This window comes from Puntigrus tetrazona, chromosome 15 (assembly GCF_018831695.1).
Source record: "Puntigrus tetrazona isolate hp1 chromosome 15, ASM1883169v1, whole genome shotgun sequence".
In the NCBI taxonomy this organism is placed as follows: Eukaryota; Metazoa; Chordata; class Actinopteri; order Cypriniformes; family Cyprinidae; genus Puntigrus; species Puntigrus tetrazona.
In genome coordinates this window covers 17,895,515-17,921,426 of record NC_056713.1, presented here as the reverse complement: position 1 = coordinate 17,921,426, position 25,912 = coordinate 17,895,515, and the positions used below count along the sequence as shown (strand labels likewise).

The following is a 25,912-nucleotide window of genomic DNA, read 5'->3' as shown; positions in this document are numbered from 1 at the left end:
GTTGGAGACCTGCTGCTCTTTGTGGTTCCTTTCAGTCAGAAGGCAATTGATGTGCCGCGGTTTCAGTGCTTCATATTTCTTTCAGTCTAAATTAAACACTTCCCAACTAAATCTCAGACATAATGCTGTGTGGTGCCTGCAGCTTTGTGAAGGAACAGATGGGCAAAATGCCCTTATTTGAAAGTGCTTTTCAACTTGGTATATATAGAATCTGTACCAAATGGCACCCTCTTTCACAGAGGCACACTTTGACACATGGGCTACTGGTAATGGTTCCCGAGGAGTTCAAGTGGACCATTTGGGTCAGGGCTACACTTTTAAAATAAAATAATAAACATTTTACATTTACTGGTGTGCCTTTGTACCTTCCTTAATACCTTATTAACAGGGCTAGGAAAAGTTACTTTTAAATGTAATGCGTTGCAATATTGGGTTACTAAATAAAAAGTAACTAATTACATTGCTTATTTGCTCTTTATGGAAGATAATACCTTATGCTACTTTTGCATTACTTTTTGCCACCTGGGCTGGGCTTTTATTTTTATAACAAGTAAGGGCAAATGTAAAAACCCTTTCACAACAAATGTGAAAACATCATGCTGAAGGAAATGCCTCTGGTCTGCACCTCACTCCCAATTTCTCTCATCATGGGACAGGAGAGGTGAAAAGCAATTTTTTTCTTGTATATTTAAAAGTAATGCATTCCTTTACTAGTTACTTGAAGACGTATTCCGATTACTTGGACACCAGGAGCGACCTGCAATCAAATCTAATTATTAATATTCATATTATTATCTAATTATTGCTATATAAACTGTATAGCTGCCTTCATATTGTTGGATCCTTCAGACTGGAGTCATATCTGGACATCCCCGGCAGCAGAAAAAGTCCTGCCTTATGATACAAGTCCTTTGTGGACTTGATTGTCAGTTGTGTCATTCTGAAAGTTTGTATCGAAAAGTATAATAAAATGGATCTTGATATGGCGGTTTTATAGTACTTAATCCCAACTTAACTTAGAATCTAATATAGTTTAAAAAGTAACTCATCCTTTTGCATATTTCCTCCTTCAGCTGACATCGATGACATGCATATATGCTACGTGCTTCGAGACGGAGACAATGCCACAAGCGACACATTCCACTTTTCCATCGAAGACAGTGGTAAGATTTTTTCAACCTCTTTTTATTGTTTTGGCCTCAGGATGTTTAAAATATGACTGGTTGGATTTCAGACTTGTGCATCTTTGTGTGTTCACCCAGTGCTTGTGAAGGTGTGACTGTTCGAGAGCAATAACTCTCGAACAGTCACTCTCGAAATCCGTCTGGGATGTCTTTTGATTGACATGTTGGCATATTGAAGTGGAAAACTCTAATAGAGCTTTGGTTGTTTTTTAATCGTTTTATTGAAAAGCATTTTTCAGTCTCAAACTTTCTCTGATGGGTTGGAGGAAACTGTCCAATTATAAACCTGCCAAGTGCATTTAGTGCCCAGCGAGGTCCCAGAAAGCATTATTAAGGACTTATTGCTTGACTGCCAAAAAAATTAAACTGATATGTTAGAAACAAGTGCTCCACTTTGAAGATGATTTGAGTGATGAAATTTTTAGTCTATATTTAGCCACCATAATATCATCTGGTTATGGGGATTGTCTATCTTAATGACCGCCATTGTCTGGCTAATTAGGTAATGCTAATAAAGTTTTATCATATTTTAGTTTGAAAGTCTCAACTTCTTTCCCTTATTATTTGATTTTCTTGTAAATCCTACTTGTCTTTCTTTCTTTATTTTTCTATACACAGCCCACTTGAAAACATTAAAGGCTTCTGCTTATACATATGCAAATGTCAACCTCTTGTTTTAGTGGGCTTTGAGGATGCTTTACGTTTCAGAGACCCTCCCGACAGCCCGTTTATTGTTCTCCTCACGCAATGGCTATGGAGAAACGTGTTATTTTGTGATGCCACCATTTCTCTTTTCCCATGAATATGAAAAAATGCTCTCACCTCCCACTCCCAATCTTCTGTAGCCACAGTGGAATCATCTGGTGAAAACAAATGTCATTTCAACAGTTCTGTATGGAAAACATACTGTAGATAGATCATTGGGAGAAGACTAAATCAAGTGTTTTGCGTGGTTTAGTTCAGTCAGTATGATCTGCAATGCGAGTTTAAACTCTTCCTGAGTGAGTTAATTAGTTAATCTTCTGATTTCTATCATTAGAAGAAGACTGACTTAATTTTTATGGATTTGGCATTCAGTGCTGTTGTTCTAGGTGCATGCTAATTAGATAATTCATTCGCTAAGTCAATTGACTGGCACAAAGAGCCTGTGTCTAACAGAAGTTGGCACGAGGTGTGTGTGTCTTCTGAAGTTTGGCAATTATACAGTGGGATTCTGCAGAATGTTGTCATACGCTCCTTTCAGAAAGGGCTCAAGATGCCCTCATTGTGTCTTGTGGCACTTGTTTGTTTTTCTAAATGAGGTTTTCTCTTTTTCATTTTACTGGTTGTCAAATGATTAGGAATTTTGTGCTTATTCAGTTATGAAGTATGTTATACTCAACAAGACTGGATTATTTCATTGTAAAATTGTGCTGCTTAAAGTTTTGTGGAAACCAATGGTAAATTCAAGCATTTTTCAGCATTGGTTTAAGAGAACAGCTTTCATTTAAAATCAATTTAATCCATACTCGAATTAAAAAAAGAGTATAAACACAAAAATGTTGAACATAAAAGTTTGCTGTGTCAATTTGTGAATATAGGTACTATAAGTTACCTGAAGGTTTTTGTTCAAAATTTGTTCAACTAAGGGAACTGCTGTATATATTTATATGTGCAGCTCCGTAGAATGGTTTGCACCTCATTAAATAGATAGAATTTGTCCTCACCTTCGTGAAATATCCATGAAATGGACTTGATAAGATCTAGAGGCCCCCTGGAAACTCATATGCTTCAAGTATGCCTTAATATTTGCTTACCGGTGAGTGCTCATGTTCCTTACATGTTTAAAATTGTGCCCTCCAGGTGAACCGATGAGCGAAAAGACACGCTGAGGGAAAACTGAAAACCAGCCTAGGACTTTGCTTGGATGCGGTCACTTTTTATCACTTATAGTGGAAGTTGTTACCTTAACCGTATCGGACATTTTCATTAACCATTCATTAATCTTAGCGCGATCCCAATTCCCTACTCATTTGATACATTTTGGGGGCTTTTTCATACTGTGTTGCCTTGAAAGTAGACACGTTTGGATGCAGAGTGTGTTATTAGATATTCAAGCTGACCTGGAGTCAGTTTTCAGTATTTAATTTGCGAATTGTGTGCTTATGAATCCCTAATACTGGATCATTGATAGTGAGGCTGCCAGGCAGCTGATGTTATTTGTAGGCATGAGAGCCACTGTGGCAGCCACACTAATTCCCCAGGTACACCCTGCGGCTGTTTCAGTGGCTGTGTATCAGGCAGCTGTGCTGGATTGTGAGTGTTCAGACACAGCTGTATCCTGTCATGTTCCAGCAGCCAAAACCACTCTGCAGGTAGTTCTCATATAGTAAGAAAGAAAACGGAGATGAATCCTATGAGCTGTTTAGGCTTTATCTTAATGCAACACTGCAGTATAGCTCATGAAGGTTATAAAAAAATAGGGCACTTTTGTTGCTTGTAAAGAGTAAGCGTTGGTTTATATAATGTTTATTTAGACTAAGCCGAATAAAGTCGAGAAAATGCTTGCAGTTGTGTGGTCAGATTAAGCAGTTTGCTTTAAAAGGCATTGCTGGGTTTAAATGTATCTGCCTTGTAAGATAAATATGTTTTAATCTTAGGCATGAGCTGTTTGGTAATTTAGCCCGTCGTACTAGAAAAAAAAAATCTGTTTTTCCAGTCAAGTCGCTTGAGGGCTCGCTTTCAGAATTGTAATCAGATATCATGTCTGTTAGCAAAGTGAGTTACACATAAAGGAATTTGGCGACAAAGAGCTCATAACATCTAGTACTCATGATATAACATTACGTATGTATGTACAATACATATATGGGGTGTATAAATTCATTATACAGCCAAGTCTGGCATTTATTGGGGGATACTGAATAACGCATAGTTAAATGCATATATCCGGTATTTTTAGTACTAGCATTTGATTTAAGTGTGATTTGATGTTAATCGCAAAAAAAAAGTGGTAAAGCGGTTGACATTGTCGAAATTAATTTGTTGCCAATAACCTTTGTCCTTCTTCTATTCTAATGGAGGCCAAATTACAACCAGTGCAGTAATTAATCAACATCACTTTATGAAAGGAGTTGAAATTGCCCTTCAAATTAATGCTGTTAGTTGGCAGCAAATTCTTTAGTAGAGTTGTCCTAAAAGCAGAGTACCATTTGGCTCTGATTCCCAGTGAGTAATATAATTGGTCTCCCAGAGGATTTTTAAAGTTTGTAAACTTTGACACAGATATCAGCAGGTGGCTAATAAGGGTTTAAAGTTGATGATGGTTTTTGGATGATTCCTATTTCTTTTTATTTGGGGAAGTGGTTACATTGCCAAATGATGAATGCTAGAAGATGAAAATGCCAGATATTATGCCTTTGAAGAAGAAAAGAACATTGGATTATATAAAAATAAAAAACATTATTCATACTTTGTCTTGTATAATTCTTACCTCATCATCTGTGGTACATGATACATTGGTAGTACACATTTACATTTAATTTGAAATGAATTTTCATTCTGGTTTTCCATTTAATGAGTTTTATATTTTTTGATCATTTTTATTATTTAAATTGAATAAAGCTTTGTGATTGTAAGACTGATGCAAAGTGCATGTTCTCTGCACTGATCCGTGAACAAAAATTTTAGTTTGTGACCTAAAAATAGAACTAAAAAACCTGAGGTGATTAAAAAGCAGAGATATTATTACTTTTGCCTGGTTTTCTGAAGGCAAGTTTAAGAATTGCCTGTTTCGAGTCTGAAATGCTTTGAGCACTTCTAGACAGTGGGAAAGATTTTGAAGTATAGATTTGTTTGAATTGGGTGTATGATTTCCATATTAACATATGCATTTCTTTTCTAAATGTTTTCATTGTGATGTTTGTATTTGAGTTGCTTGACGGTGCGATGAATTGCTGAGTCCTCGCACAGATCTGTCAGGGGACTGATGACAGTCTTGTAGTGCCGTGATTTATTTTAGCTACAAAAATGCTCATAGCCTTCATTGAGAATAGAGGGAACATTGTTGTGACTGGGTGGTTCAGATTTGATCAAAAGTGCTAAGAAAAAAAAGTTTGAAAAGCACCGTTCTGCCTTTTTCAATTCCCTCTGGGTTGTTCAATACAGTTTCAGACGAACACTGCTCAACAAAGAACAGATGAATATTACTTGTCATGTTGCCAAATGCACTCGGAAAATAGCACAGTTACCCGAAGGCACCTCACGAAAATGTTTGTCTGGCCTCACAAATAGTCCAGTGACTCACTTAAAGGGGTAAAATTATGCAATTTCGAGTTTTAATTTCTCTTTGCAGTGTTACAACCTTTACGTAAGTTACGTTTTCTTATTAAAAGAACCTGCTAATGTACTAGGCATTACTAAGTCATGATAATCAGTAATTATGTCCCCACTGGATTCAACAATTACCTTGTTTTTAACTGCTTTTGTTTGTTTTCCTGTCATTTATGGAAGTCAGTGGTGACCCAAAACAGCAGGTTACAAACTTTCTTCAAAATATCTACCTATGTGTTCAGCAAAACAAAGAAATTCATACAGCTTTGGAACTACTTGAGGGTGTGCGTAAATGATGATAGAATTTTCTTCTGTCATCTATTTGTCTACTATTTTCTTTTTTATCTTCTTTGGATGCATCATTCTTTTAAGCCACATACACAAATACACAAAATAATGTTCTTTTTAGCAACATCATATGACCCCTTTAGTGTATTTGAGGTAGACAACAAAGTCAGGTGAAGCATTTTTACCACATTTTTGCATTCGTTTGAATAAAGGAAGCTGCTAAGCTTTAAAAAATGGTATTAAGGAATGGAACTGGAGACGAAAGTGGCCATAATTGTTATTTGTGAGACCTGCCAGGTTGCTGAATGGAGATTAACTGAGAGTGGTTACTTGTGCTTCAGAAAACTCTCTCACCTTTGTCTGTGAAGATTCCCCTCACCATTGGTCAAGCTACAGAGACTTTGTGGATAAAGATACTTTGTCTGGTTTTTGTTTTGTAGATGGACATGGAGGCCCGGGGGCCATTTTTTGGCGTGTTTGTTCACTTAATTGTTCTGTGCAGCCACCTTAACCCCTCCCTTTCATTTTTCCCTCTGATTCTTCTCCTCCTTCCCGGTAAATTGAGCTTACCTGAGCACACACAAGTTCTAGCACTGCCTGTGGGTTGTTTGTGGAGCTTTAGAAGAGCTGTCTGCCTCCAACCTCTAATCCACTCAGTCAGTCAGCGGAGGAGACGTCCCCACTGACAGATTCCCGCCTGCACCTTGCTCTTTGTTTTCAATTCCTGCCTTTTCTTTCTCTCTTTCTCTCTCTCTTTCTCACTCTCACTTTACCATCTTGTTTGTCTCTGTTCTCACTTCTCTTGTGTCCAAGGAGGCTTGTTTTCACAATTTATGTGGAGCAATACACACGTTGGGTATAAATTAAGGTTGCACATTTTCATGTTTATTTGATTGTAGGAGTTTTTTTTTTTTTTTTTTTTTTTTTGCATTTATTTATATTTGTCTTCTTTGTTCTTAATTAAGATCTCAGCGCCACTCTCTAAATTCAATTTGCATCATATTATTAGTAGTAAGTTATTAGCTTTCTTTACATGACATTACATTTTTTTTCAATACAAAAAATCCAACATTTTTTATTTTTGGGTGAACTATTGCTTTAAGTTTCAGAAACGCGTGGTTCGTGCTGCATCGTGCCTCGTAAACATAACACCATGTCTGCATTTGTGATCAGAGAAATGACAACCGCTAATCAAAGAACCGACTTTTACCGACAAGATGGACATGAATATATTGTGTGACATTTGCCCAGACCTAATATAATATAATATAATATAATATAATATAATATAATATAATATAATATAATATAATATAATATTACTTGCATCCAAAATAACTAAAATATTTTAGTTGTCATTTACATAACATTAAGTGACATGTTACTTAATGTTAATGTAAATGTTAATGCAAATGACAAATAAAATATTTGAGTTGACTCAACAAAAAAATGTAGGCAACGGTGTAACAACGGTGTTATTTTAAGTTGAAATAACTTTTTACAGTGTATTTATTATTATTTTTACACACACACACACACACACACACACACACACACACACACACACACACACACACACACACACACACACACACACACACACACACACACATATTATTCAGACACAGTCTTGTAGTGGTTATTTTATATACAATTAATCACAATTAATTGTTTTAACAAAATTAACAAAATTTGGTGAGAAAAATCTCCCCCACTCTTATGTTAATGCAGTCATATTTACCTGTTGCTAGACAATATTTTTTGGTGAAATCCAGTCATTTAAATAAGATTCTGCATGATCACACATGGGAGTGAAAACCTTCCTACAAATATTGAAAGTGATTTCTGCGCTGTGCATAGCAGACATGTTTTGCAAATAAAAATTTAAAGTTTGCATTCATCACCCAAAACCACAAAACTTTTGTGTTCATTCATAACCGTTGGCAGTGGAGGGTCTCATTCCAGATCATCTCTGAAGCACCACCTCAATCCAATTCCAGGTTAGCAGAAGGATTATGTTTCACTACATGCCATGAGGCGCTACGTAGACAACAAGCTCATACATGCACCGTTCAGGTCAGAGAGTCTCTTACAGCCTTTATCCTTCATCTTCACAGCGGATGTGCATAGATCAGCATATTTTTCCCACTCTCTCATCTGTTCACATTCCATTATTAATGAAAATACCACCTTTGGCTTTGCAGAACGGTGCTTTAGCGCTGGTGCAGATCCTCCAGCGATTAGAGCGAAGTCATTCATAATTACAGGTTAAGCACGGTCATAAATCGCTGCAACCTATTTTGGGCCGTAGACAAAAGCAAGCTCTTTGGCACATTTCATTGACGGCAGACTGTGTAAGCAGTGATTTTGACATTATAGACATGGATTCACATAAACCATCTGTTCTCAGATTATAGACCATACAGGTAACATCTGCTGCCCACTAAGGTGTCATTATTATTTTCCTGAATCAACGCATTGCTGTTTCACGTGAAAACAAAATGCGAAGTGGTTTGATTTTAATATCTCTACAGTTTCTGTCTCCGCTTTCTGGAAAGGCTCTGTACACTTGTTGCTTTCTCGTCCTCCTCTGCACACTTGTTCTGCACAGCAGTACCTTCAGTACTCTTGAGTGGGAGTTATGTTTCTCAGCAGCGTAGCTTGCTTACAAATACATGAGGTTAGCGGGTCATGAGAGCATAGCTTGAACTCCATTGCCATCTGTATCTGTTCTTTTGCCTGTCCGTGAACTGAATGCTTTAACACTGCGGTTTGTACTGCACATCTCAAGTAGGAACTGTAAAAATAGCGTGACTGTCCCTGTACTGTTGATTTTTTAGCGGTTCTATAACTATGTTAATGCCCTTGTTATGTTAATGCACCATAAATTGGTACAGTATCAGGTATTTATTAGATATATTGTTTATTATGGCAGTATTGGTTGATACTGATCATGTTATTATTCATGCTTATTGGATTAATTGGATTACTTTTGCCTTAACACTGGAAGTATTATAGTATACAACAATGTTGTGGTACCTAATTTAACTGACAAAAAAGCTGTCATACAAAAGCTAAAAGGTACACATTTGTACCCCTAAATAGCACATATTAGTACCTTAAAGGCACATATTAGTACTTTTTAATATTAAAATTGCATATTAGTACCTTTTGAAACAGCACTCTTTGTACATTTTTTCGGAGAGTGAAGCTGTATTTGTTTTATTTGCGTAAATAGTATAAGAATTCAGTATCAGCTTAAACTGCAGGTTTGTTGGTTGAGAATCAGGGTGTTGCTGAGATCCCTTTGTCATATTGTGCCCTAGAGCAAGCTTTTAACCTTAGGATTCTCTAGGGTGCGACTTGTAAATCACTTCAAACTATAACTGGCATCTAAGGAAAATGAATTTGAATGAACCTGACGGTAACTATGGTCTTCCTGGTCAAACTTTAGCTGTGAAGCCAACAGGATATTAACCCTCATCCTTTGTCTGTATATTCTCTTTCTACTAAAATAGTGTTTTAGGGTCTCTGCCCGGGTTCGCGTGCCCGACACACATTATCCCCATTCTGTCCAGACTTGCCCCGGCGGATCATTCAGAGTGTCGTCATTCCCTCCCTCAGGATGTTGCTCTTCCATTGGAGGGTTTGAAGGCGAGTTTTTACCAGGCTGCGCATTCCATTCCAAAATCAAAGTTTAGAGAAAACCAGCTATTAAACTGGGTCAGTTTTTCCATGCCAGTGCACCTCAACTGAAAAATGAATATTTAAATATGGAGTAGGGCTTTGAAATATACGTACATATGCTTCATGATATATTATGATAAAAGGATGAAAAATGATATTGTTGAATTCAATGTATTTTCATGCACACAATCTTCCATTAAAACATTTATGGGAAGACTTAAAAAAAAATCTTATGTTCGCCATGGCTGCATTTATTTAATCAAAAATGCAGCAAAAAACAGCAATGGTGTGAAATATTATTACAAATTAAAATAACAGGTTTATATTTGAATATATTTTGAACATTGCTGTCAAATGTTTAATTGCGATTAATCGCATCCAACAAAGTAGTAATTAATGCACACAAATATTTTCCTGCATGCCATGTGGCTGAGTGTGATTTCACCAGTACAAAATGTTCCTGGATCAACATCCTTGTTGATCTTTTATCAACATTACAATCAACCAATCAGATTTGAGGGATACTTTTTCGGGAAATATCTGTTTTAGGCTTATGATCAGGTTTAGGTGCTTCTACACCCATGTAAATCAGCTATCATTTCCCACTGACTTTAGGAATACATTTTGGGAAGGGATTAAGATAAGTCTATATTTTTGACAGTAATGTTGTTTCAGGATCAACAAAAATGTTGATGCAGGATCATGTCTTACTTTGCAAAACCACTGCGACCATGTCATTTGCAGGGCTCCGTATGTATAAAGTAAATCGGATGAATATAAATATATACATGTAAATATTTGCAAAATGCACACAGTATGTTTGTGTGTTTTTATATATACATAATAAAAAATACACAATGCACATATATTATGTTAACAAAACCTTTTATTTTGGATGTGATTAATCGTGATTAATCAGCATTAATTGTGATTTTTTTTTTAAAGATTTTTATTTATGTATAATTTTATTTCGCAAAACTGAATTGCGATTGCCTTAGTTATCATTGTCACACGATGCTTCCTATCAAACTTATCAAAGCATATTTCGTGTCATTTTATATTGCCTGCAAAATAATTATAGTTATATTGTAAATATGAAATATGTTGCCCAAAACTAATATGAGTGTGCCATTTCTGTACATATAGGCTAGAAGCACCAAAATAGACTGTAACAATGACAGCGTGACAACTGTGACATGATGTATGATACACTGTCAAGCCACTGATACAGTTTTCTTGTTGGCACTGTCAGCACAAATACCTCTGTATGGTAAAGCCAATCTTTCAAGTTATTTCTGTGGGCCTCAGTCATGGTGTTCATTGGTAATATCCCGCAAACAAAAAGACCTTGTTTGCTGTTCTTTTTGATGCCCCAGTGCTGCAGACACACTGTCACTCTGCATCTGTAAGCCTGGCACTATCACTCAATACATCAGGCTGCATAATTCTTCCCTGGCCTTCGGTTTCTAACCACCTCCTTCCTGAAACTGTCTTTGAGGAGCTGCTGACAGCCTGGGCCAAGCTGCAGCCTCGCAGTCCCTTCCCGCAGGGCCTGGGTGCCTTGACTCGAATCTGACAAGCCTTCCACCCCCCCCTCTACACATCTCTCCCTCTATCTTTGTCTCTCGCTCTCTCTTACCCTCCTACTTACTGACACGGGCTGAAAGCGATAGCTCACCTCATCGTCAGAACACTGTACCATCTTGAGAGTTTGGAGAGAAACGAGATCCCGTCTGAATTCTTCATATAAAGATGTAGGTGTTGTGTGGTGCTGTCCAGTATGGAGTCGAGTGATTGAAATGTTGGTTTTGGAGGATCTTTGAGGCGTAGCAAAAATTTAAGATTTGACTTTTCTACAACCTTGTAAAATATTTATAGATTTTTAATAAAAAAAGTGAAAAACTAAATTTTTTTCATATATTTTTTTTTATTTCTATGGTTAGTTGAAGATCCTGTCTGAACTCTTGATTTTTTGTTTGTTGCTGTATTATTTTAGTATGTTGGTTTTGGCAGTAGACAGTAGAAAAACAAATATTAGAAATCGTTTTTCAATTTTTTTTTTTGAATTCGAAAAAATAAAAAATAAAAGTTATTAATTTATTATTATTATTATTATTGGTATTATTAACATTATTATTACTATTAAAATTTTCATTAATGATCAGAGACTTATGGTTCCCACTATACCCATGCAAGATCCCATCCAAATTCCTCTGATGAAGATGTTGAGATTTTTTTTTTTTATGAATGAAAAAGTGTTGGTTTTGGATTGCATGATTTTTGACAGTGGTGTCTAAAAATCTGAAAACCCTTAATATCACTCAAAAACAGAATTAGAAGCAATTAAAACAAACCAAAAAGTATTAAGACTTTTTGATCCCTTTCTACCCACTCTAATGCTTTCAAGCTGCCCTGTATGTTCTGGCATTGTTCAGTGGTATCTCAGGGGAAGGAGGTGTGAGCAGCCGGTGCTGTTGAGCATCTTCTCCTGGGAGCCGACCTGTGAAGCACTACCCACCTGCCCCCGCCTCCACCTCCCCTCGGGATAAGGGAATTTTTAGAGCTGTGTAATGACTGGAAGGAAGTGCAGGGGGAGATGAAAGATAGAGAAGTGGCTCAATCCCTTGTAGTGGTTATGAGCAACTTCCTAAAGCCCTGAGCCATGTCACGCCATTCTTTCATACTGTTGCCTCAAATAAATTCTAATTTCTGACTTCTAGCTATTTGCTGTTATGTGGCTCTTCCGAAAAAGCGCTCAGTTGAAAAGAAAAGCACAGTTTAGTTTCGTTCTGGATTTTCTTAAAGGATTAGTTCACCCAAGAATGAAAATTCTGTCATCATTTACTCACCTTCGCGTCGTTCCAAACCTGTATGGCTTCATTTTTTTTTCATGTGGAACATAAAAGAAGTAATTCTGACTTTACATCTGAAATTACATCGAATATGGACTGAGGCTTTTATGATTCAAAGTGGATGCAAAGTATCATAAAAATAGTTCATATGACTCATGCTCTATATTCAATACCTTATGAAACCATGCAGTACTTCTGTGTGAGAAACAGACCGACATTTAAGTCATCAAAAATGTCGTTATTCAACTTTTTATGGTTATATTATTTTTGTTTTATAAAAACATTTTGTGCAAAGTAACACAATCAGTTACTTTCATTAAAACGTTTTAAGTTTTCATTTTAAGATACAGGAATTCTTAGTAACAATGTAGTGTTACTTTAAACAACACGGTTTTTAACTAAAAACCAAATACTTTTTATGTGCTTTGACCTATTATTTAGACAAAAACAGCATTTTGGGGGCCTGAAGATTTTTAAAAACAGGTTTTTAAAGTAAAAGTTTTTAAAAACAATACCGTCATCGCATACAAAAAGCTAATTTTTGAAAATGGTGACATATTATATGTTCGAAGTTTTGCTCTACCCAATGACCCAATTCTTCAGTACGTGAAAAACTCAAAAGTATAGTTTCACATCAGCATAGCAGACAGGATTGCTTTTAAGCTATCTTTTTTCAAACTAAAGAACCACACCATTGCCACACATTTTCAAGGTATTGTATTGTTGTGCATTGAAATACGGCAAACAGCGAAATGAACTAATACGTGACATATAGCACAAACAAGCTTGTTACACACCCACAGCTGAAAATGCCTTAAAATTGAGTTTTTAAAGGCGTCATTTTTTTTTGTTCTGGATGACACCAGTACTCATTAACATGAATGATGAGCACTGTGACTGAACGGCTTTAAGGACCATGAGGGATAACGCTAATAAAAGGACAGACTTTGCGGCAGTAAAGTGAAGCTCCCTTTTGCCTTCGTTCAATCAATTTATGTATTCATTTATTCATGATTAGTCAATAGATGTCGTTAACACTGCATGTCTTTAGCACTTGTCTAATCATCAGTCAACGCCTTTGCCCAATCTGTAGCACTTTTCGCCGATGTCCCCGTAACCTTGAGTTTTACAAGGAACTAAAAGGATTTAGCGCATGTTGCAGACTGTGAAAGAGCCATCAGCGAGTGCAGCCCAATCCCAGGGGATGAAAGTCAATCTGTCCTGGCTGTGAGTGTAACCTTCGTCCTGTAAATCAATGACACGCATACTGACCGCCTCTTCAAGCCCCAGGACCTTAGTCTGTAAAAACTGCACTGCCTTTCCTTATTCGCTGCTTTTCATCATATCCTTGTACGTATGTGCAAGCTTCAGCATGCCTTTTTGTGCCCTACTAAATCAAGTAAATCACTTGATTTATATGTTTTTATGTGTCGTTGGGGATTTAGTCTGTTTGGGAACATTTATGGCCAGTGTTTAAACATGCATTTACGTATTACTAAGATTCATTGATATTTAGATTTTTAGATTCTAGGGTCGCTCTGGACTTTTTTACTCCAGAGCTGAAATCGCAGCTGCAGGAAATGTTTGCGAACCCTTTGCACTTGTTTTAGAATGAATCCGATAAACACCTTCCATCTTGTCGCAGTGTTTGAACTCCAGGTTAACTGACCCTTGAGCTAAGTTACCTTTAAAGGTCATTGGTTTAGGGATTTATATACTTTTCCACCCTGTACTGTGAATGTTTAAACAGTGAAATTATTTCTAGCATCTTTGTCTGTTAAAATGAATACCCCTAGTGAGAAATACATTCACTTCATTGTAAGTATGCGACAAATATATTTACATATTTATGTACTTAATAAAAATACCCTGCAATTGTACTTTTAGTATACTAAACTTGATCAGCTTGCGCCTCATTTTCTATTAAAAACTACTGTCACAGGATTTGCTAAAAACAGCGTGAATCTCAGCGCGGTATTATTTAATGCCCAAAAAACATGTCTTACAGCAGGCATTAATTTTCACTACTATTGGTAGATTGGACAGCTCATTATGGAAACAATATGTTGCATCTGCGTTTTTTAATGTGCACCTTCAACTCCCATTGCTGCTTTTATAGAGTGGCATTTTAACTCTTATTTGCCCTATGAACAACAAATTTTGTCCTCAGTGCTCTTTAACTGTTTAGAAATTGTGCTAGAGTCCAGCTAAAGATATATTTACTGTAAGTATATCTGAATGTGCTAAAGTGGAACCCTATATATACGTGGATATACTTGATATACACTTTATACATTTCATTTATAGCCAATTTATAACTAACCTATGATAACTAATAGGTCTAACCATAAAATAAAGTGTTATCAAGTTTCATTATAATTTTATTGAAATTATATTAGTACAAATATATAATAGATTTGATGTTTTTTTGTTAGGGTAACAATGCACTGATATTAAAATTCAGACTAAAAAAACAGCAAGCAATGTTAGTTAGCTAAACCTAAAACTAAAAACATGAATATGTAAATAAAATACAATTTTGAGGTTTCTTTTAAATAAAGTGCTATTTTTACTTAGCAAGGATGCATACATTGATCAAAAGTGGCAATTTTTCAGTTGTTTATATATTGCATCACATTATGAATTCGCAGTATAAAAATGGATATTTACCTTGAGATTTGCAAAAGATTATTTTTAGCAGTGTAATTAAATCATTAGAGCTGTTAAAGAATAACATTAGAATTAGTTGATTGCAAATGCTTGTAAAAGTAGGGGACATTAACATAAAATTAAATGTTTTATGGGTGTCTTTAATTGTGACTCATTCAAAGATCAGATCCATTTTTATTGCTTTTTTTATCATTAAAAATCGACATCGTCTTGTATCAGGTTTATCTTACTCTTGTTCGCAGCGTTTTTGATTGTCAGTTCTTCCACCCAGCCGTGTTGCTCTTCTGCTTTGCGCAGCCTTCTAAGTGGAGTTAGAAATGGCACCCTGAATACCACTTTTCAGTGAAAAGGTTACCGGCTGTCCAGAATGCATCAGCATGCCACTTCAGAACATGGCAGTGGCCTTTCACGCCTGTGCACCGAGAAAGTTAAGGGCAGTGTTCATTTTTAGGCACTCTTAAGGTCTGTGTACACATTATATGTCAGACTGCTCAGCTCTGATGCTCACTGTGTAATACTGAGTTACATCAATCCAGTGTTCTTCTTTACGATAATAATCTTCTACCTTTATTTTCTCCTTTTCAGTATATAGGAACCACGCATTAGTAAGCACCCAGAGATGTTATCCTGTAATTTATTTCTTAATTCTGTCTGCTGCCACTAGGGTTTTAGACTTCAGTTTGCTCCCAAGCGAAAGTCATTGGATGAAGGAGATGAATGGGATAGAGTTTCACGGCAGACAGGGAATAAACTAGGCTTATACTGAATTAACTCAGACTTTGTCAGTCCCATTAAAAAGGTTTTTTTAGCCTCTGGAGTAAGACTGGACATGATGGGCATTTGGAAACTTTGTTTAGAGCACTTTGTGCGGAGGTTTCTGTGGTGCGCGCTAAAACCAAATAGGGCCATTTAAAATAAAGTCTCCGTTGGCTCAGTGCTTTGAAAATTCATGTCTTTGCTGATAAGCAGGGTAATGGTTGCATTTAATTAGCTGTGATGAAAGAACAGTGTTTAAAAGCATAAATATGTGTTTTGAATGCAGATCGCATTAAAAGATATGTGTTAGCTGATAGCTCTAATATGAAACATTTATTTGCATGGCAGTTGAAAAAGCAGTGTGGAACATTAGCAACATTGTTAATATGTACAAATGAAGTAAACCCGTGTAAATAAAGATTTCTTTAGATTTATATTATTTGATTTAAATCCATGGATTTTTCTGCAATATTTTACGTTTTTAAGTCGCTTCATTTCATAAAAATTAATTAAAGTATATAATGAAATATTATTACAATTAAAGATAAAGGTCATTAAAATGTCACACATGTCAATCGTGTTTACAGATGGCCTCTGAAAACCTTCGTCCATCATAAAAAAATGAGATCAGGTTCGATTTTCTGTGTTTTCGCAGCAGTAGCAAGTATTTTGATCGGAAAGGATGAGAAATAGACCAACATTTTGGTCTCCAATGATCCTAACGATTTCCTATTTTAATATATTTTAAAATGTCATTAATTTATGTAATGACAAAGCTGATTTTTACAATCACGACTCCAGACTTCAACGTCACATGATCCTTAAAAACTAATATGCTTGAGAAACAATGCATTCTTTTACAAACAGAAAGGTAAAAACAGCATTTCTTTGAAAGAGAAGTCTGTTGTGATATTATAAACGTCTTTACTGTGACTTCTGGATGGTAATGTACCTATAATATGTTGTGTTTCCACGCTGTATGAAAAGCACTAACTGCCTCTATTGATTTTAGGAAGTACTGTTACTCCAGTGTGCTATGCTTTTTTGATCTTTTTTCATCTTCTGCATGTTGTGCAATTGAGTCTTGCATCAAATATTCCAGTGTTTCTCCTTCTAATCACTCCTACACAGAATCTCCCTTCAAATCTTGTGCTTTTGAAGTGTTTTCTGTGTTTATCTTTTCATCTATCTCATTTCAGACGCGGTCCAGTTTCCTATAGAACAACCTTAAATTCCTAGCTTCTTTCCACTAGCTGGTCTTAAGTTGAAGAAACATCTCCATAGGCAGTCCAGTAACTCCCCATGTTACCTTTTTGACAGGTCGAAAGCAGTTGTTTCAGGCGGCACAAATTGGCATTCTCTCTCTGCATGAATTTGCAGGAGAGATCCCTCTTTTTGAGAAAAGATTTGTGGCAAGCCACTCAAAAAAGTAACAAGTGACTAATGCTGTTCAAACATGTCTTTCCAAAAGAGGCGGCTCAGTTGGAACTCTCCCAGAGGAGAGAATAGGCTCGCCACAAACAACCTGAGAGCTATTAGCATGAAGCTCGACAGTCAGGGGGCCCAGCTTTTACTCGTCGTGTCCTTGTGCTCAAGCCATTCAGCAAACAAGCTGTCATTATTCCGCCTGATGAGCCAGCAAACACTGGGCATTGAGGGGTCAAGAAAAACCACAGTCCTGCTCTCATTGTCACGTCCCTCTCATCCTGAATCGTTATATGCCTGTGTTGTTTTTTCCTTTCTGCTTCTAGTGTTCTCGCTCTGGCCCCTTCGCCGCCTCCTCTTCAAGTCCTGTTAAGATTTGCACTTGTCCGACAGAAAGGAGAAACGCGCTACTGCTTTTCTAAGTTTACTATATAATGATTCTTTCAACCAGCTGACATGTTAGCGTAGACTTTGACAAACTTGAAATGACATGCTACCATCCGTGACTTCAGTAATAACAAATACTTTACTTTAAGGGGCAAACTGATGGAAATTAATTTGAGGTAGCAAACACGATGCTAAATTGCAGTTTGAATTAGACTGCAAGGAAATGGAGGTCAAACTGATTGAAATCTTCTATCTATCTATCTATAGATTGAAAATGGATAGATTTTTGGCAGTTTTACATTTTTGAAAGGGGCCCCAATGCTCTTATTGTGCATTTATTTGATCAAAAGTATATTAAAAACAGTGATATTGTGAAATATTTTAAGTTAACTGTTTTACGATACTTTCAAAAGTGTCTTTATTTAAAAAAAAATGTATGCTCTCATGCTGCATTTATTTGATCAAAGATACAGTAAAAATAGTAATAATACAAAATATTAAAAAATAAAATAATTGGCACTCTGTTCAAAAAGTACAGCTTTATTTGAAGTTAAAATATTTTGTAACATTACAAATATCTTTACTGTTACTTCTGGTAAATTGAGTCCTTGCTATTGGTATTAATTTCTATAAGAAAAGTAAGAATATCTAAAATGCATGCATGTGTTGCATGTTAACTCTTCAAATAATGCCGTTGAACATAATTTACAGAGCAAAACATTTGCTGGCTGCACAGACGTTTTTACCTAAAAATGTATATATGTGCGGTAAAGCTATGAATACTTTTAATTCACATTTTAAACACATTGTCAATAGCCAGCGAAAATAAATCCCTAGGTAAACTGTTACAGCTGCGTTTCATTATCAATCCATGTTTTTAAATGAGCAGCAAATCTATGATTCAGTGAGGCATTCTGCTTTGTTTTTAAAGGAATCAATCAAATCAATCTGAACGAATCAATGAATGACTGAATAACTCCCTTATTAAGACAGGAATTTGTCACCACCTACTAGAGCTGTTAGTTTTTTTATTCACACTTTCCTTTTTTAACAATTTCATATTTCACAATATATTTGTATTTTTGTATGTAACAGGCCTATTTGAACTGAAAAATAACAATTGAAATTAAAAGAAAAAGAGGTTGTGTTTGGGTTGTATTATAGCTGGCTCTAGCTTTATTGCATTTGGTATCTCTGTCATAATTTACCTTTGATGTTTGTCTATTTTGTAATTCTGACCGTTATCGTCACTTATTGTATCGTGTCAAGTGTCCTCACTGTGTCTATCACATAATGCTCTAGATTTGAAGACCTGCATGGTCATACTATACCATTTCGGCCTTATACTGATTTATAATAAGCTGCAATAAACATTTTAGCTATTTAGATTGACTTGTCATACATCTGTAGTTATTTTAATAAAAGCAACTCAAAAGTAACGCATTACAGTTCAGAGTCGTAATATTGTACGTAATTACTTTACAGTAACTAGTAACTTTCTTTTAATTGCAATTTAGCAAATTTCTCTTTTATGCACGTAAATTCCATTTTTTTGTTGTGAGTCGTGGCCAATTAAATAGTAGTTATTATTAATATTTAGTTTAAAAACAAAACAAAAACAAAAGAAACTGTGGTCAGGCTGTGGAATAGCTGATAACAGCATCCTGCTAAAATGTCCGTGTCACGCTTGTGGGTAAATGCATTTGACCCACCAGTTTCAGCTGAAACGTTTGATTAATGTCACCTCAGTAGAGATGTCCTTTCTGAGTGCGCAGAGGCTGTGCATAATAATTGCTACTTTCAATATTTAATCGTCAGTGACCTTTAAGTGTGCGCACCGGAGGTTCTGCCATGCTAAAAGACTACACTTTGTTGTTGTTTCCAGTGCCACCATGAATTCCTGATCTCAACATCACAACAAAGGTGGTAATTAAACCACTCAGTGGGTGGAGAGGACTTTCCTACGGATATAATAGCCGCACGAGGATGTAAATGAACGTTTTTGAAGTCTCTCATCATGAACCGGTTATTCCGACTGACGGATAATTCCCTTGTTCTATTTCTGCTGCGGTTTTCCATTAGCCAATCAGTGGATCCGCAGTGGCATTACAGAGGGGTCTGAATATAATGATGTCCACTTTTAAAAGACGAAGGGACTGGGAATGTATTTTGTGCTATTAATTGTTCACTTGCTTCTTGCTGTAGATATAGAAAAGGGTTGGATTATCCTGGAGAGGTTATGTTATCTATCCTGAAACTGAAGAAAGGAAAGACTCTCAACGTTGACTTGCTCCATAGATGAATTTGGTCTCTTTTTTTTTTTTTTTTTTTAAGGGGGAGGAGAGTTTACATTAGAACAGGCTCAATAATGTGGATTACACCTACTATCGCTTACTTGTATTCAAACACTTGCTTGATCCTCGAGAAACTGTTTCAGAGCGGGCCATTCAATCAAAAAGCAGTGAAAGAAAGCACTGTTAAATAATCTTGTGTCCATCCAAGTCTTTGCTCTAATCCTCTTTTTTTAATGAGCAGCGGTCAGGGATAAGACCCGACCTTGGTGCTTTGGAATGACATTCCGCCTTTCTCTGCCTTTAAAGGAGATCACAGAGAAGGAAGAGAGAACGTTTCTTCCACTTAGTCTATGGTTATGTGTGTAGAGAAACTTTAAATAGCATTTATTTCCATAACATTTGAAATGGCGTATAACATTCAACTCTTACAGCTTTTAATGTCTCATGAAGAAGCTTCGGTTTCATAGATGACTACCATGCAATTCTAATTTTTATTTGATAGATAGATAGATAGATAGATAGATAGATAGATAGATAGATAGATAGATAGATGTAAAATAATTTTGTGATTAAAAGAAATATTTTCTATTTTAATGTTTTTTTAATTTAATGTAATTAATTTCAGTGTCTCTCGATCCTTCACAAATCATTATAATATGCAGATTAGGTGCACAAAACATTTTTTATTATTATTAAAGCGTTTGTATACTGTTAATTATTATACTAATAATACTATTCATTGCTGAGCTAAATTTATTTAGAAATTGCAACACGTGACTAAATTACTATACATCATACGTGACCCTGGAGCACAAAACACTTATGATGGGAATAAGTAGCACGGGTATAATTGCCAATAATACCTTGATTGGGTCAAAATTATTCATTTTTCGTTTATGCCAAAAATCTTTAGGATATTAGGTAAAGACCATGTTCCATGGAGATATTTTGTACTTTTCCTAACATAATTATGTAATTATCTGATTTCTTGACAGTTTCAGATTCAAGATTTTCAAATAGTGGTATCTCAGCCAAATATTGTCCTACCCCAATAAACCATACATCACTGGAATTAAATTTATTCAGATTTCAGATGTAAAAATCTCAATTTCCAAAAATGTATCTTTATAACTCATTTTATGGTCCATGGTTACATATTCGTGTGAAAGAATTTAAATTAAATTCTTAAAATATTTTTGATTAAATCATTTCTTAAATTAATAAATAATAAAAATGTTTAACATTTTATTTTGACTTTTTTAAAAAATGTTTTTTACCTTAGAAAAAGGTTTATGTTTTTGTTTATAGCCTAGCATGAACTTGTGTGAATGAAATATTGCTAATAGGATTAGATTCCAAATTGCAGGATTTAGTTTTTGTGTGCCAGTGTTTTTCAGGCATATAGTGAACACTGTCCTTCATAAATCCCTGCCCGGTTTGATAGCAGAGTGCATGCACAGAGTGCCCCCAAATGCCCCCCGATGCATTTTAAAGGACTGCAAATTTGTCCTTTAAAATGTCTAAAGAATGTTAAAACACCTTTCACAGCTGACAGCTGCGCGGGGAGGAACAGCCCTAGACAGGCTTTATAGGTTAGAAGCTTTTACTGACAGCTTTGGTAGAAGGCCGTCTAGTTTTATTAACAATGTGAAAAGAAAAGTCACCGGCGTCCGAGACTCTCTCAGGATTTAGTGCTTTTAGAAGTTTCTACAGCCTCTTAGCGTGTCCTTTTCCTTTTGTAAAAAGTGCATAGCGAAAGGTATTTTGCAATGAAAAGACAAGCAAGGTATTTTTAGGCACTTCCTCCGTCGCTCTGTGTGTACGGGGGGTTGGGACGGCAGGGGACTTAAGCCGGTGTGTAAGAGAACTGACCTCAGCGGCGATTGCAAATGTAGTCACTAGAGCATGGTGCAACTCCCAAGGCTCAGGTTGACCTTTAGCCACAAACACTCTTGATTTCTCACTCCCTGTCTCCTCGAGACACACGTAAATGAGCTGCGCAGACTTCAGTGAATTCCTGCCAGCTCCTCCTCACAAGAGTGCATGGGAATCCTGCTTTTGTGACCCAGGAAGTGAGCATCAGAATGGTTTCCACAACAACCCTTGCTTTGCAATGCGGAATTGAAAAGAAATAAAAAAATAAACTTTAAATCGCAGTAATATTTCGCAATATGGTTTGTACCATAATAGTACGAGCAAAAGACACAAAAAATATTGTGGATCTTAAACGATTGAACGATAATGTGCTGTGTAATTTATTTTGTAATAACCTTAAAGAGTAATAAATAGCATAATAAGGAGGTCTTATTTTGGTAGCTGCAGACTTTCCATTTTGCTCCCAGTTGGTCCTTAATTTAGGCACGGACAGCTCAGCCCAGGCAGGTTTGTCTGATTGAGGGAGAATGATGGTGGGCACCGTGGGCCCCTCGCTCTCCTCGGTGACCAAATAAGGGCAGTCTGCAGACTTAGTGCTTACGGAGGAGACAGGGGGCACAGAGTTGGCACAGCTCGGGCTTAGCAGAGCCTCCGGTCTCATTCATAACAAATCTGTCCATCAAAAGCCGATGACATGCTTATTATGTTCTGGTGAGAGACAAGACATGCTATGTTAGGACTGTAGTGACTAAATCTACATTAGCTGTGCACAGAGGAGCTTAAAAGCATACATTGTTAGTAACATCATCATTTCTGTAATGTATAAAGTGATGGGCAATTGTTCGTGAAATAGAAGCTCACTCTGTGCATCTTACTGAGCTTGCGTGTGCATTTCATTATTGCATATATAACTACATTGTTGATTTTTTATATTAAAGTTTGTCATTTTTCATCAAAATATCATAAATCTATCTTCTGTTGAAACAACAGAATGAAGTATACCAGACGTCTCTAATCGTTTAGTCCGCTTAAATCCCACAATTTTCTCGAAATCAATCTCTGGCACAATTTCAGATCTGCTTTCATCCAAACAGAAACAGATGAAATTAACTAGTCCATTTATTTTTATTTCAACATTTTGGTTCACATCACAATACGGAAGGCAGGATTTCCGTTAGCTTGTGGCTTAAAATGTGATTTTGATTTTTGACTTAAAAAAATAAAAACATTACTTTTATAAGGGTAATTTTATTTAATTTTATTTCCCCCCCAAAATAGGAAGCATAAGAGGATAAAAAGCTGTTTTTAACAAGGTTTATATAAAGTGTGATTACTCTAAAAGTGTGATTACTCGTGTGTGCTTCCGGCTTGCGACTGTTCGGACGCTCTTGCTTACTGCTCCGCGCTTTGCTTCTTTTTATCTACTTTTATCTACTTTTTTTTCTGATTTTACTAAGTTTTAACTTCAGCATATAGCACAGTGCTCAAACAACACATATTTGGCAAAAACTTTCGGGATTGCAATAATAGCTACTACGAAGAACTAGATTATCTGCCTCCCGCTGCTAGCAGCTTACATTCCGGAGACGGGAAAACACAGCTTCCTATCTTCAACAAACAAGAAAGAAAATGCCTCTTCTGGAATCTACTTGCTGCACAAACTGCCACAGACTGCTACAAAGGATTGTGGCTCTTGAAACGAAGTTACTTGCTGGACTCCCAAAACAAGCAGATCACACAGCAGATCATCACGGACCCCTCAGCCCATAGCCGGTGAGTCCTGTGAATCGAATCAATCTCGACAGTATATAAATGTAGCGAATCAAGCTAAAGCTGATCAACACACAAATCAGTGGCAAAGACAGGAGCGAGACCCAAAGGCACTCGAGACACCAGACTGTCACGAGTATCTCATATTGCCGCTGTGGCATCATCTACCCCAGACATGGCCATGAGAAGGCTTGGAAAAACTGGTATTTTACCACCCCCTGTACAGCTCGAGAACAGATTTGAATTTTTAACGAATTTGGGTGAGGAATCCCCGAAAGTGACTGAGCAGGAGTCATATCAGCTAGTAGCTAACACCGCTACAAACAGGCGCTCAAGGTCGAGCAGACAGCGGCGTTCAGATCACTGAGAGCAGCCGAGCCCAGAACTCTGATAGTCGGAGACTCCATTATCAGAAACGTCAGGAGCAGAACGACAACTACATGCTGCTTTCCTCAAGCGACCGTCTCTGATGTAAACAATGGACTTCAGAACGTTCTAATGAAGCACAAGAATGCAAAACGAGTCATCATCCATGTGGGGAAGAATGACATTCGTAAGGAGCAATCAGAACTCCTGAAGAGGGACTTCAGTGAACTTATCGAAACACTTCAAAGAGTTGAAGTCCAGTCGTTCATCAGTGGACCACTCCCAGCAAGAGGAACAAACATGTTTTCACGGTTGCTTGGACTGAATACTTGGCTACAAAGAACCTGCAGTCAAAAAGGAGTCAACTTCATCGACAACTTCAATCTATTCTGGGGACACAGACAACTGTTTAAACTGGATGGCCTTCACCCAAACAAACTTGGTGCAAGAGTGTTAAAGGACAACATCTATTTTTCACTCCGTCATCCATCAGCAGAGTGTGCCAGTCCACTCAACATGAATGGCACACACACACCTGGACAAAGTATGGATGACGACAGGACTTCATATCAGCCTCAGAGTCATCATCTGGTCGACACATCCCACAAGGACACTGAAAACACCACAGAGCCACAACAAGCACTGTTTGTGGACACTATCACGGTTGAGCCCTGCCCGCAGAGCCCATCACAGACACAATGTGACGCACAACAACGGCTCCAGGACTCAGAGCCGAAGGACGACTCTCTGGTAATCAGCCAGGGAAGCCAGGACAGCATAATTCTGCCACCGGAAACACCAATGCTCTGTTTACCAGAGACATTATCCCCTCTCCAGCATCGCCACTTCTCAGCTTCTCACAAAAATGGAGGAACTGGTGGCTAAAACCAGACTCTCCCACTCCTTTGCTGCGAGCCCCCAGTTATCAACTACAAAACGGCGGGCACCACCACCTCCAAGGCCGCTGGGCCCAGCTCACCCTCCTCCAGCGAGAGCTCTTCGGCCGCTGCGACAACGCCAGGCCATCCCTCCTCCATCTGCAGCTGGTAAAGCAAAAACAACTGATAACAGCTCTCAGTGATGTGTTTGGGTCCCCGCAACTACAGCAAAAACTTTCAGGGATGTTTAGAAAACAAGCGGGAACCCAGTGTGTCTCTCACTATCTCCGTCTTATTACAGGATAGAAAGTCTAAGGCCTTTTCAAGGCGTACAGCTGACAAATCTAATCTATGCCCATTAGACAACAAACTCAGACTTCTATAGAAACAAAAGTACTACCATCAAGCTAGCATTATTAAATGTTCGATCACTAAAAACAAATCATTTGTGATCAATGATTTAATAATTACAAACAATCTGGATTTTATGTTTCTAAATGAAACATGGCTTGAAGAAAGCTGCAGTGCAACAGTGCTCAATGAAACAGCCCCTCCCAACTTCACTTATATGAATGTTTGCAGAGTTGACAAGAGAGGGGTGGGGTTACTGCTCTCTTTAAAGATGTCTTTCAGTGCAGACAAGTGTCATTTGGTCAGTACTTGTCATTTGAATATCTAGGGATTGTGTTGAAAGGTGCTCCACGCATCCTGTTTATCATTATTTACAGGCCTCCAAAATATTCTCCAGCCTTTGTTGAAGAGTTCACAGAATTGTTATCAATGATTTGTTCAGAATTTGACTGTTTTGTGATTGCAGGGGATTTTAATATCCACATAGAAAATGCAGAAATCAAAACTACAAAAGAATTTGTAACCGTTTTAAACACTTTTGAGCTGATTCAGCATGTGCATGGACCTACACATCACCATGGGCACACGCTAGATTTACTCATCAGTAAGGGTTTACAGCTTTCGTCCATTGTTATCAAGGATGTAGCACTGTCTGATCACTTCTGTATTTTCTTTGATATATTGATCTCTGCTAACACTGAATCCAGATCTGTCACTGTCAGAAAGAGATGCATTAATGAGAACACAAGTGTGCTATTTATGAAGGCTGTTTCTTCAATGCCAAGCATTTCTGCCGACTGCGTTGATCTTCTCCTAGA

At 37.0% G+C, this 25,912-nt stretch overlaps 1 protein-coding gene across 1 annotated transcript in view; it reads left to right on the top strand.

Moving 5' to 3' along the window:
- The window catches only part of frem2b (FRAS1 related extracellular matrix 2b), a 64,498-nt gene that overhangs the window by 6,517 nt on the left and 32,069 nt on the right, over positions 1-25,912 (top strand). The window contains 1 exon segment of the mRNA XM_043258293.1: positions 1,074-1,163. Within this exon segment, the coding sequence (XP_043114228.1) occupies positions 1,074-1,163 (90 nt within the window).